Here is a 13,209-nt window from a genome sequence, read left to right on the forward strand (position 1 = left end):
AGGGGAATAGAGTGTCTTTATTGCCATTTTATTTAAGTTTAATGCTTTTCGAAATCCCTGTCTTGCTTTCTGGTTTTCATTTATGTTTCAAATTTCTAGAAAGATGACGTGTTACTAATTAGAGAACATATAGAGACTTTAGAAGGGTATTTGTATTTCTCAATAAATACATTTACTATATCATTGCTAAATTTAAAAATTTTTGTCATTACTTTTTATAAATATTTGTTAGAGTGCCGAGAGTGGATGAATCAGCAGTAGCAGTAGATTTTTTTAGTGTTTTACGTTCATGTTGGCAGTGATTTGAACATGTCTTTTGAGGTGTTGAGAACTCCTGTAGACATTTTTGCCAGAAATGTGTGTACTGAAATCATCTGTTAAGTAATTTTTGTTTTAACACTAACTTTAAAAAAAAAACAAATAAATGTGATTGCTTCTTACAAAATGGGTGTTAGTCTTCGTAGCAGATTTTTTTTACATACTGTCTTTACATACAGGCATTTCCCTGGAAATCTTTTTGAAGGTAAAAGACTAAAAAAGAAGGTAAAAGGTAACTCCTTATAATGTAATTACATTGAAATAGAGTGTTTCTAGTATTACAGTCTTTGTGAAGGTAATTGCTTGCTGATCTGGTCTTAAACTGCGTGAAAAATGTGGGTGGAGTAATCTTAAAGAGCAATAGACTAGAAATGAGAAGCAAATTTAAAATGATCTGCACAGTGGTAATATAAGAATGTAGCCTACTTGTTTTCCATAGGCTATATTTCATCATTGTTGCATAAAGTCCCTTTTGACCAATTTAGTGAATGCTGCTGGGTCTTGGGGAAAAAATCTTTTGTTTTTATTCAGAGAAATAATTGTAGGGATGGAGAGTAGTCTTTTTCTTGATTAGAAAAACCCATTTTAGCTTTTTAAATTACAGTGATAATAGCTTGTAATTACAGTAACAATAGTAATAATAATATCTTGGTTTTGGCTAATGATTTTTAGTGTGCCTCCAATTAATTTTTATGATTATCTCAGTATGACAAAGCCATGTATTTTACTTGCCTTAAAATTCCTGCTTAAATTTGTCACTAAAAGTATGAGCATTTATTGTGTGCAAGGCTACACTATATAGGCTTAGGAGTTTACTCTAAATTGATTCTAGTACAAATTACGCAGATCAGAAGGAACCAGAATAGGGCCGTACGGAAATGTGACTTGAGCATATGTAACGCATGTGATAAAACAAGCACTTGTCTTTACTTTCTTTGTTCTTTTTTACTTCTTTCCCCCCCTTTTTTAAAGGTTCTATTTATTTGTGTGTAAGAGAGAGAGCTGGTGCAGAAGCAAGTGGAGCCTCCAGTGGCAGAGGGAGAAACAGGATCCCTGCTGAGCAAGGGTCAGATGCTGAAGATCCCAGGACTTTGGGATCATGAGGATCATGACCTGAGCCGAAGGCAGGCGCTTAACTGACTGAGCCACACAGGCCTCCCTTTACTTGTTTTTTCCTGATTGCTTCTAAGTTTAAAGGTTTAAAAGCCTACAGCACCATAGCTGTTTGGAAGGCAAAACCAGATGGCCTTACAGAAGTCTGATGTGATCTAAATTCCTTTATCCCATTTAAAACCCAATCTCGGGGCGCCTGGGTGGCTCAGTGGGTTAAGGCCTCTGCCTTCAGCTCAGGTAATGATCCCAGGGTCCTGGGATCGAGCCCCACATTGGGCTCTGCTCCGCAGGGAGCCCGCTTCGTCCTCTCTCTCTCTCTCTCTGCCTGCCTCTCTGCCTAGTGTGATTTCTCTCTGTCAAATAAAAAAAAATAAAATAAAACCCAATCTCTAATTTACTGTTTTTTCTTGATAAAGAAAAACCAAAGTGACTGTCCCTTTGTCCCTAGACAAGTGAATATTTGGAGTTGAATTTTATGTTGACATTGTCAGGCTCCTATCTGTTTTAGTGGCTTAAGTTCTAAGTTTGGGACAAGTTCAACCTGAGGATAGTGTTGCTTTCTATGACCTTGAATTAATTTTTTTATGAAGCTAATTGACTTGGAGGAATCTTTTTTGATTGTTGTTGTTGAGAGAGAGAGAACGCATGGAGGCAGAAGGAGAGAGAGAGAATCTTAAGTAGGCTCTTTGCCCAGAACAGAGCCAGATGTGGGGCTCTATCTTACAATCCTGAGATCATGACCTGAGCCAAAATCACGAGTGGGACTTTTAACCGACTGAGCCACCCAGGTGCCCCAGGAATCAAATTTAATATCTTGTTAGTAAAACTGTCTACCTCAAAGAATCAAATTATATGTAAACGTTAAATATCTTTTGTGTTGTGTGTGTTTTAGATGTACAAAAGCAAAGAAACAACTTTTTGTATGGGCACACCAAGTGAAACTTAATGTGACATACGATACGGCCTGCATTCTAGTATTTCTCAAATTTGTGGTTTGCTCATGTTTTTCCTTTGTATAAATGTGGCACCTGAGTTGTTTGGCGTTAGTGTTTTGTATTTGTGTGACTTTGGGCAAGTCACATAATTTCTATGTTTCATTCTCTTATCTGTTAAGATGAGGATACTAATGTACCTATCTCATGTGGTTGTTGTAAATCTTAAATGAGTTAATACATGTCAAGCATTCTTCCACTTACTATGGCTGCATGACAGCCAACACCAACATTTAGTGATTAAAAACAATTTTATTTTGCTTGCAAATCTAAGATCTGAGCAGGGCTGGGTAGGTTTAGATCATTCCTGCTCCACTTGGTATCAATTTAGAACAACGGCATAAAGGCTGGGAAGTGAAATCACCAGAAAACTCACTTACGCACTCACCTATTTGTCACATGTGTGGTGCCTGGGCTGAGAAGACTGAAACATCTGGGACTCCCTGGCATTTTTCTCTAGCTCTGTGTACTTTTTTCAGGAGGTCTCTTAAGCATGGTGGCTTCAGGGGAGCCAGATTTCTAAATGTGGTAGTTCTGGTCTCCCAAGCTGTGTGTCCCAAGAGTGAGTCAGGCTGAAGCTGTAGTATTGCCTTTTATGACCTCGCCTTGTAAGTCTTGAAATACCACTTTTGTAGTAGTTTCAGGTTTATTCACGTTCAAGGGGAGGTAATAATGGCCCCTCAGCACCCTGATGCCATATTGTAAGAAAAGGATGTGGGAAAGTGTGTATGGTGTGGCCATCTTTGGGAAATATACTCAGTAAGTGTTAGCTGTTGTAATAAAGAATAGGAGCTCAGATGTAAATAAAGTACCTACTTTTGTGATGTAAATTTTGATTCAGTAAGTTATATGATCTTTTTTTTTTAAGAGTCATAAAATGTAACAGGCATACAGTTCATAATTTTCTTGAAGTGCCTGTTTCCTTTCACTTGTTTAGTTTAATGACTTTCAATCCCATTGTCAATGTCTAGAATAAGGAGCAGAGCACAAAATTATAGTCCATTCCAACAAATGGAAGTGAGAAATAGTAGAATTTCACTCTTAAAGTTGTGTATTATCCACATAATATCAGGTATACAGCTTCACACTTTTCAAGAATACAGGTTTGTCCTAAATGGTTGGCACTCTTTTGAATTTTAGCCTTTAATAATTTTGATTATAAGCATGGGAGAAACATAGAGTAATCATTCTAGTAATGAGTGGCAATTTCATAGATGACAGGAATATAACCTGTTATCCAAATAACAACTTACCTAGTTGGGTGATTAGGTTACAGATCCCTAGTGTGTGGATATAATGCTGTTTACCTACAGTTTGATAAATACCTTGAAAATTATGTATAGTATACGTATTTCTATGTAAAGCTATTACTAGTTAGAATTAAGCTAAGTTTATAATGCTTGCTCTGATCCTGTTAAATGTAACTTATAAATCAGAATTTTTATTTCCTTGTATCTCATGCCATTTTCTTCCGTCCATATGCAGGACAGTGTTCCATTCTTTTAAAGTAAGAATTATAGAATATTCGTTTTATAGTAAGATAGAAGCTTATAAACCCAAGACTTTCTAAAGATTGTATGGTTTTCACTAAAGAACAAAAATAAAACAGCCTTGATTCTTTAGAGATTAGGAAAGTTCCTTTGTGGAACCTCAATCAATAACTTCCAAATATTGAGGGAAGTAGTTAGATCTTGATCACCCTGTTTCCCTACTATATTACTATTATTTTTTTTAAGATTTTATTTTTAAGTAATCTCTACACCCAGTGTGGAGCTTGAATTCACAATCCCCAGGTCGAGAGTTGCATGTTCCACTGACTGAGGCAGTCAGGTGCCCCTTCCTATTACATTTTTTAAGTTTATGGCACTTTTTAATCCTCTCTGTCACTTGTTCTGTATATGATACAGCTCCATGTTTTCTGTTTTTGTTGTTGTTTCTAACTTTTTAATGTAAAAGTACTATCCATTTCATAGCTTGTAGTTTGACAATTTTAGGACTATTGTTGGGAAAATAAACAATCTAAAAATAATTTACAGACTGAGTAGTGGATGAAGTATTTTTCCCCAAATGATTTTTTATTAAAAGATTTTATTTATTTATTTGACAGAGAGAGAGGGATCACAAGTAGGCAGAGAGGCAGGCAGAGAGAGAAGAGGGGGAAGCAGGCTCCCTGCTGAGCAGAGAGCCCAATGTGGGGCTCAGTTGTAGGACCCTGAGATCATGACCTGAGCCGAAAGGCAGAGGCTTAACCCACTGAGCCACCCAGGCACCCCAAGCAGTAAAACTCTTAGTATTGTTCTATGTCAGCCCTTTAATATGTTATTAGTTCCCTAGGAGGGGAGAGCATGTAGCAAATAACTGAGTCTTCTTGGAAGGTGTTTAATTGGGTAAGGCGTAAGGGTGTGATTTGCAGATCTAATTTTATGTAAATGGATATGTGGAGGCCTAAATTAGATCTGCAGTACAGATCTGCAACTTTGCTAATCAATCACATATACATAGGAAATTATGATATTTAAAGTTTTTTGAGTGACAAGAGTAAATTATACTTGCATTCAAATTATACATCCATATACCTTCAGGCCTTTGTTCTCAACCCTCCTTTCAAGTTAGACATTTAAGGGCATTTGGGTGGCTCATTTGGTTAAGTGTCTGCCTTTGGCTCAGGTCATAATCCCAGGGTCTTGGGATCAAACCTTTTATTGGTCTCCCTGCTCAGCAGCGAGCCTGTTTCTCCCTCCCTCTGCCTGCCATTTCCCTGTTCATGCTCTCTCTCTGTAAAATAAGTCTTAAAAAAAAAAAAAAAAAAAAAAAAAAGACATTTCAGTAACTTAGAAATTATGAGCAGGGAGAAGAAAAGAACCCAAAGATACCAAGGAAAACCCACAATATAAATGACTTTCCTCATAGGTAACTGAAAAGAAGACTCCTGATAAGGCTTCTACTCATTGGACCTCAGATTCAATTTCAAATTCAGCAGTTACACTCAGAATAAAATAAAAAGATTCCATCTCAGGAACATAATGTTTCCAATCTGTTTTGGAGAGTCATTTAAGCTTTGATCCAGAACAGTGGTTCTCAGACCTTTTGCTTTCAAAAATCCATTTGCTTTTTTTTTTTTTTTTAAAGATTTTATTTATTTGACAGAGAGAGAGATCACAAGCAGGCAGAGAGTCAGGCAGAGAGAGAGGGGGAAGCAGGCTTCCCGCTGAGCAGAGAGCCCAATGCGGGGCTCGATCCCAGGACCCTGAGATCATGACCCGAGCCGAAGGCAGCGGCTTAATCCACTGAGCCACCCAGGCGAAAAATCCATTTGCTTTCTTAAATGTTGAACAATATACCTTAGATCTCAGTAAAGCTATTAAGTTACTGAAAAAATAAAAAACTTTCGTTTATGTGGGTTATATTTATCGCTATTACAGGAGCAGAAATTAAGACCAAGAACTTTAGAAACATTAATTTAAAAATGAACCAATTATATGTAACAAACAGTATTTTCTGTTTTTAAGGAGATTGCCTGCCCAGTGTGAGGCTTGAACTCATGACCCTTAGATCAAGAGTTGCATGCCCTACTGCCTGAGCCAGCCAGGCACCCCTAAACAGTATTTTCTTTCTTTCTTTCTTTTTTTTTTTAAGATTTTATTTATCTGACAGAGATTACAAGTAGGTAGAGAGGCAGGCAGAGAGAGGAGGAAGCAGGCTTCCCGCTGAGCAGAGAGCCCAATGCGGGGCTCGATCCCAGGACTCTGGGATCATGACCTGAGCCGAAGGCAGAGGCTTAACCCACTGAGCCACCCAGGCACCCCCTAAACAGTATTTTCTTAACATAGAATAACTTTTCCAGTTTAAAAAAAATTGAAGAATGATGTTGTTTTATATCTAATGTCTTTAATATCTGGTGTAACAGCTAGTTTTCCTATCAACTTCTGCATTCAGTCTGTTGCAATGAATTGTTTGGTTGAACTATGTGAAGGCTATCTGGCCTCATACAAATATTTAGTTGGAAAAGGAAGGCTATTTTAATCGCCTTTTTAGGTTAATTTTATGCCTATTTGATAAAAGGGATAGTGTTTTGTTGTTGTTGTTGTTGTTTGTTTGTTTGTTTGTTTGCAGTGTTTGCAATGTGGAATATGAAACCGAATCAGTGAACTTTTCTTACTCTGTTACGTGAGGACCCTGGTCTGTCCTTCATCATGATAATATAACATCCATGTATTGCTTCCCCTTTTCTTGTATCTTGTCATTTAGCAAGCTGCTCTTTACTTTTCAGTGTTGGTAGCCCTGTCAGCTATGGTCATATCCACCACACAGATGTTTTGCTCGACAGTAATTTGAGTTCTCAAAGAAGGGTCTATTATATGTATGAGTGACTTGGCCCTTGAATTCTCAGAGGAAGTCATTTTCATAAAATCTGTGTACTTTAAATGTTGGGGTAAAAACGTCTGGTGTACCAGGTAGTTTCTTAACAAGAGGAAAGAGCCCATGGAAAAGAGGGTAAAGGGAATGTTGTTAGGTTGAAAATGTCTTGTGTCCTTCTCTAAATACTGCATTTGAATTTCTAATAGCATGTGTTTTTTTGAAACTTAGGGATTATCTGTTGTCACAGGGTGTGCATGTGTGTCTGTGAGCGTGTTTTTGTGTATGCTTTAGTTTATCATTTTGCAATGGGAGACACTTCCTTGCATAGTCTGATCGGTCTTACTTGGGAAATAATGGTAAAAGACCTTTTAGAGTTTTACTACTTACACTGTTGTAGCAGGAGTATCAACAAGTGGCTGCTTGTTAAAAATACAGTATCTCAGGTCCTACCCCCAAATCTACCAAATCAGTATCTGCATTTACTAAGATACCAAGTAATACATAGAATACTGAGAAACACTGCTTTAGAATTATTATAATTATCTGAATAAGAGTGCTGCTTTTTCTGGCTTTGGTTTTTGTCCAAATACTAGACTGCTTTTATTCCCGTTTTATAGAATCAATAGGTACTCATTGGGAAGGAGAACTGAGTGAAAAATTTTAATGTATTTACTATCCTAGGAATATTACAGGATAAGTGGAAGGAACGTGCCCTTCTGGTTCAGATCATCTTGATATCTTACTGTTATAGGAAGGAGGAGAACATTGTTTTCTGTGACATCTGTGTCTAGCTCATTGTCATGTCAAAATTGAAATTAACTGTACCTTATCTCCTGTGCTTTTTTGCATCAGGACTGTTGCCTTTATCAGTCTTAGGAATGGAGAGAACCGCTGATTCCAGCATGGGTCTGGGGCCAAGAGGGAGCCTGGAGGCTTAGGATTTGGGCACTTCCTAGAAGTTGCAGAAAACCTAAGAGGGACTATATGGCAGGACTCCATTTGGCCCTGCTACGGAATGGGAGACTCTGGGTATGCTGCACATGTGTGACGGTCTCTTTATCAAGTCTTCTAGGGCCTGGGACCTGTCTCTTACCTCCTCTGACATTGCATTTGCAGCTTAGTTGACATTGACGGACACAATTCATGCTCTTAACATCAGCAATATGCCATCTTTTTATGAGGATCTGTATCCACATGAAGTACTGTGTTTCAAGTGAAAGATAGTGCACATAGACTAATTACCTAGTGCTAGTGTTTTTGGATAATGGACTTACAAGGTTCCCCTTCTATGGTAAAATTAATAAGCAAAAAAAGTACACTAAGCACTGTCTTATAATATATAAGACAGTAAGATAGTCTTATATTGCTAATTGGATATATTAAGTAATATTATATATAATACAATATTATATATTATAGTAAGTAGAGTTTCTTGACCTTTATCTAATTTAAAGAGAAAATTGGTTTCATTTTCTTTTTTTTTTTTTTTAAGATTTTGATTGATTGATTGATTTGACACACAGAGAGAGATCACAAGTAGGCAAAGAGGCAGGCAGAGAGAGAGGGGGAAGCAGGCTCCCTGATGAGCAGAGACCTGATGTGGGGCTCGATCCCAGGACCCTGAAATCATGACCTGAGCTGAAGGCGAGGCTTAATCCACTGAGCCACCTAGGTGCCCCAAAGATTTTATTTATTTATTTGAGTGAGAGCATGAGAGGGGGAAGGGCAGAGGGAGAAGCAGACCCCCTCGGAACAGGGAGCCCTATTCGGGGCTTGATCCTGGAACTCCAGTATCATGACCTGAGCTGAAGGTAGTCACTCTGGTTTCATTTTCAACTAATTTTGGACTTTTACATAAAAGCAGTACAGGGGGCGCCTGGGTGGCTCAGTGGGTTAGGCCGCTGCCTTCGGCTCAGGTCATGATCTCAGGGTCCTGGGATCGAGTCCCGCATCGGGCTCTCTGCTCGGCAGAGAGCCTGCTTCCCTTCCTCTCTCTCTGCCTGCCTCTCTTGTGATTTCTCTCTGTCAAATAAATAAAATCTTAAAAAAAAAAAAATAAAAAAAAAAGCAGTACAGGTATGCGATTAACAATTATTCAAAAGGTGTATATAGTGAAAGTTCTCTCTTACTGACCCTCCCTTCTCTCCTCCAAAAAACATGGACAGTGTTTGTGTATCCTTTAAAAGTTTTGCCTTTAGAGGATAGCTGTGTTTATATCTCCCTCCCTGACTTAGGTATAGAAATTGGAGCATTACTACCCTGCATTTGTGTGTGTGTGTGTGTTTACAATTTGCTATACTTTAGAGATTATATCAAAAGAGGTCACTGAGATTTATTTCTTTCCCTAAGATTGTTTATAAATTGAGTGTGGTTGGTTGTTCACTTAAAACTATTAATATTTTATTTGCCTTTGGTTTACAGAAATATTGTTTTATAGTCAAAATGTTTTAAAATACATGAAACAAGCAGTAAGAAAAATATTAAGGGCCTCATGAAAATTGAAATTTCTAAGGTTCAAAATAGGCATTTCAGTGTAGAAAAACTAATGTAGTTTATGCAAAAAACAAAAAATATAAATAAGTGTTCAGGTATTCAAGAGGTGATTTGCATTTGATAGTTTAATAGAGATTATAAAGGGAAAAAAAACCCTAATCTCTACATCCAGTGTGGGCTGAAATTTACAACCCTGAGATCAAGAGTCACATGCTCTACTGATTGAACCAGCCAGGTACCCCAAGATTACAGAGTTTTAGAATGAAGTTTTAGAGTTTACATTTGGAATATATATATTGACTGGTAGATAGCCAGATAAACTTATGTGAACATTCTTTAAAGTAAAATCTGAGACATTTTTCATGTCTGAAGCAACCTACAGAAACATTTTTGTTAGTTACTTTATTTAATTTATTTTTTTAAAGATTTTATTTATTTGAGAGAGAGAGGGTGCATATGAGGCGGGGGGTCAGAGGGAGAAGCAGACTCCTTGCTGAGTGGGGAGCTGGATACTGGGACTCCATCCTCCAGGGACTTCAGGATCATGACCTGAGCTGAAGGCAGTCATTTAACCAGCTGAGCCACCCAGGTGCTCTTGCTAGTTTTTTTAAATGGGTGCATAGGGTGTTAGACACAAGTCATTATTAAGCTTCCTTAATGAGGAGGGAGGGAAAAACAAAACAGAAGCTTACTTAATAAGTTAAAATTTATTTTGACTTTTACATATCAGCAAATAAGTTTGGTTATAGGTGAATGTTTTTATTTTTAGAAGGTGTATGCTGAAATAATTGTGGCTGAAGTATGATGTTTGCAACTTGCAGATGATTGAGGGGGGGGAAATACAGCAAATAGGACAAAATGAAAATTATCAAGTTCAGATTTAGATATACTTTTCTGTGTCGTTGAAATTTTCTGTAATAAAAAACTTTGGAGTAGGGAAGCATGCCCCTTAAAAGTTAAGTTAATAGAACTTTCATAATTTTTGTTACTTAAATTGTAAGCAGATGCATAGCTTTTGATGGGTTTTAACCTGCAAACATTCTTACTGTTGACCTTTCTGTGGTTGAAACTATTTTCCGGGGCGCCTGGGTGGCTCAGTGGGTTAAGCCGCTGCCTTCGGCTCAGGTCATGATCTCAGGGTCCTGGGATCGAGTCCCGCATCGGGCTCTCTGCTCAGCAGCGAGCCTGCTTCCCTCTCTCTCTCTCTGCCTGCCTCTCTGTCTATTTGTGATCTCTGTCAAATAAATAAATAAAAAAATCTTAAAAAAAAAAAAAAAAAAAAAAAAAATTAAAAAAAAAAAAAAAAGAAACTATTTTCCTGTAGTTTCTGTATTGGGAAGATAACTAAAATGAAAAAAATTTTTGATGAATTTCTTTTAATTAAACAAATATGTTTACTTACTTATGTTAGAAAAAGAATGAGCACGAGGGAAGGGACAAAGGGAGACGGAGAGAACCTGAAGCAGGCTCTGCATAGCATGGACCCTGATGTGGGGTTTGCTCTCATAGCCCCGAGATCATGACCTGAGCCAAGTCAGATGCTTAACCGACTGAGCCACCGGCACCTCTAAAGATTCCTTTTTTTTTTTTTTTTTTTTAAAGATTCCTTTTTTAAAGATTTTATTTATTTATTTGATGAGTTACATACTCTATTGACTGAGCCAGCCAGGTTCCCCTAAACTGATTGCTTTTAAAAGGGAGGCAAAAGTATGTTACATTTTATTAAGATATGAAATCTTGGGCATTCAGAATTACTTCTATTATTCTATTTCTACTAATATGTGATTTTCTTAATAAAAGAGTTACTAATATGTGATTTTCTTTTAAAAAAAAATTGAGGGCCAGGAAAAGACATTTTATTTGGACTTCAGTAAAATCGGGGAAACTTTGATTGGACCCAGTTTTTTCTCTTCCTCTCATTTATTTATTTATTTGAAAGATTTTATTTATTTGTCAGAGAGAGAGAGTACAAGCAGGGGGAATGGCAGGCAGAAGTAGGCTGAGGGAAAAGCAGGCTCCCTGCTGAGCAAGGAACCTAGTGGGGGCCTGGATCCCAGGACCCTGGGATCATGACCTGAGTGGAAGGCAGATGCTTAACTGACTAAGCCACCCAGGTGTCCCTGGTTTTTTATTTAGAAGAGAAAATACAGCACAGTTTCCCAAACTTCTTTGAGATGGAGAGAGGTGGGCTGTGACAAGCAGTTGAATCCTCAGATTAGTGAATAGAGGAAAAGGTTTTGGATTAACAAGTGATTTACAGAACTGTAAAGATACTCTTGATTCTCAGTTATTTATAGCTGGAAACTGTTACTTGATTTGTACTCTATTGCCAACTAAATAATTTCAAATCAGTGTTGTTTTCTAATAGAAAATATGGTTAGTATGCTTTGTATGGAGCAGAATGTCAAGTAGTAATCTTAAGTATTTATAAGATCATATTCATGTTAGTGAATTTCTAGGAATAACACAGCCTTTTTTCTTCTTTTGTAGCATAAGCAGTACTATAATGGATGTAGACAGCACAATATCCAGTGGGCGTTCAACTCCAGCAATGATGAATGGACAAGGAAGCACTACTTCTTCAAGCAAAAATATTGCCTATAATTGTTGTTGGGACCAGTGCCAGGCTTGCTTCAACTCTAGTCCAGATCTGGCAGATCACATCCGTTCCATACATGTAGATGGTCAGCGAGGAGGGGTTGGTTTTGTCATTTCTTTTTTTCACTCCCTGTTTTCATTAGTTTTATTAATTTATAATTGCTAGTTAGGCTTTTTTTTCTCAAAGTAATTTGGGATTGTTTTTACACAGGCTTTATTTTTTCACAATTTTTTTCTTTTATTTCCCACATACTTGATGGAATCAAATAGAGAACATACGTGTTGGATTTTAATTTGCCTTTAGACAAAATAAGACTTTGTAAAATATAGTGGGAAGAAATTCAATTTTCTAAAATATAGTGGGAATATAATAAACAAATGCCACCTATTCCAAGTTACTGATGTTTTAAGTTGAGGACATTTAGGAGTTGGCACTGCTTAGGATTTCTTTTGTTAGAGTGGTCCTAAATTATCTCTGACGCTGAAATTAACTGGAGAGGTTATTGGTACCAGGATTAATATATACAGTTCTGTTAAATGACAACTTGCATTCGTATTTGTGAATGAGAACTGATCATCTTGTCCCAGGTTTTAACAGAGCTGACTTAGATAGAAAGTTATGATTAGTGAGAATTGACCTATACCCTTTTGGGAATACATTTATTTGTGTCCGTTTATATAATTTTTATTGGATAGTGAATTAAGAGCTAAGTAAATTAGGTGAGTCAAAGTGTAATGGATCAAAGTATTATAATATTACTTTTAATTTTTTTCAACTTTACTAGGTTTGTCTTGAATAGTTACCACACTTAAGTGCATTTTCTAGAAATTAATGCCACATTGTAAGTACAGATAAGCTTTAGGCTACATAATTTCCTATCAGCCTGCCACCACTATTGAGATAATACTGATATTAAAATGGTTAAGAACATTATGGTTTAAGAAAGTGGGTAACTATTTCCAAGGTTGCATTGATATGTAGATTGCATTATTGATCTTTTTAAAAAAAATATGCAACCATATAAGCATGTCTTCAACATTTTAACAGGTGGTATTTGTGCATTGGAATTTAAGAAATCTTTGCCATTGTCACAGTATGTTGTGATGTGTCAGCAGTCTTTTGACTACATGAATTTGATAAGTAAAGATTTGTCTTAATAGATTTGATTTTGATGACAGATGGTGTATTAGTGAACTTTGCCCATCATATGGTATTTTCACTTTTGAGCCAAGCTCAATGGTTAGGTTACTTTTATAATAATCTTTTCCCTTCTCTCATATTTCAGATTTTTAGGGTGAACTGTCAACCAAGTTGGTTTCCTAGTTATTACAGAGT

At 36.9% G+C, this 13,209-nt stretch overlaps 1 protein-coding gene across 1 annotated transcript in view; it reads left to right on the plus strand.

The window, feature by feature from the left end:
- Positions 1–13,209, plus strand: part of AEBP2 (AE binding protein 2) — a 62,873-nt gene that overhangs the window by 10,378 nt on the left and 39,286 nt on the right. The window contains exon 2 of the mRNA XM_046013357.1: positions 11,766–11,973. Coding sequence (XP_045869313.1) covers positions 11,766–11,973 — 208 coding nt within the window. The remainder of the gene's footprint in view (positions 1–11,765; positions 11,974–13,209) is intronic.

Source organism: Meles meles, chromosome 7, assembly GCF_922984935.1.
Source record: "Meles meles chromosome 7, mMelMel3.1 paternal haplotype, whole genome shotgun sequence".
NCBI lineage: Eukaryota > Metazoa > Chordata > Mammalia > Carnivora > Mustelidae > Meles > Meles meles.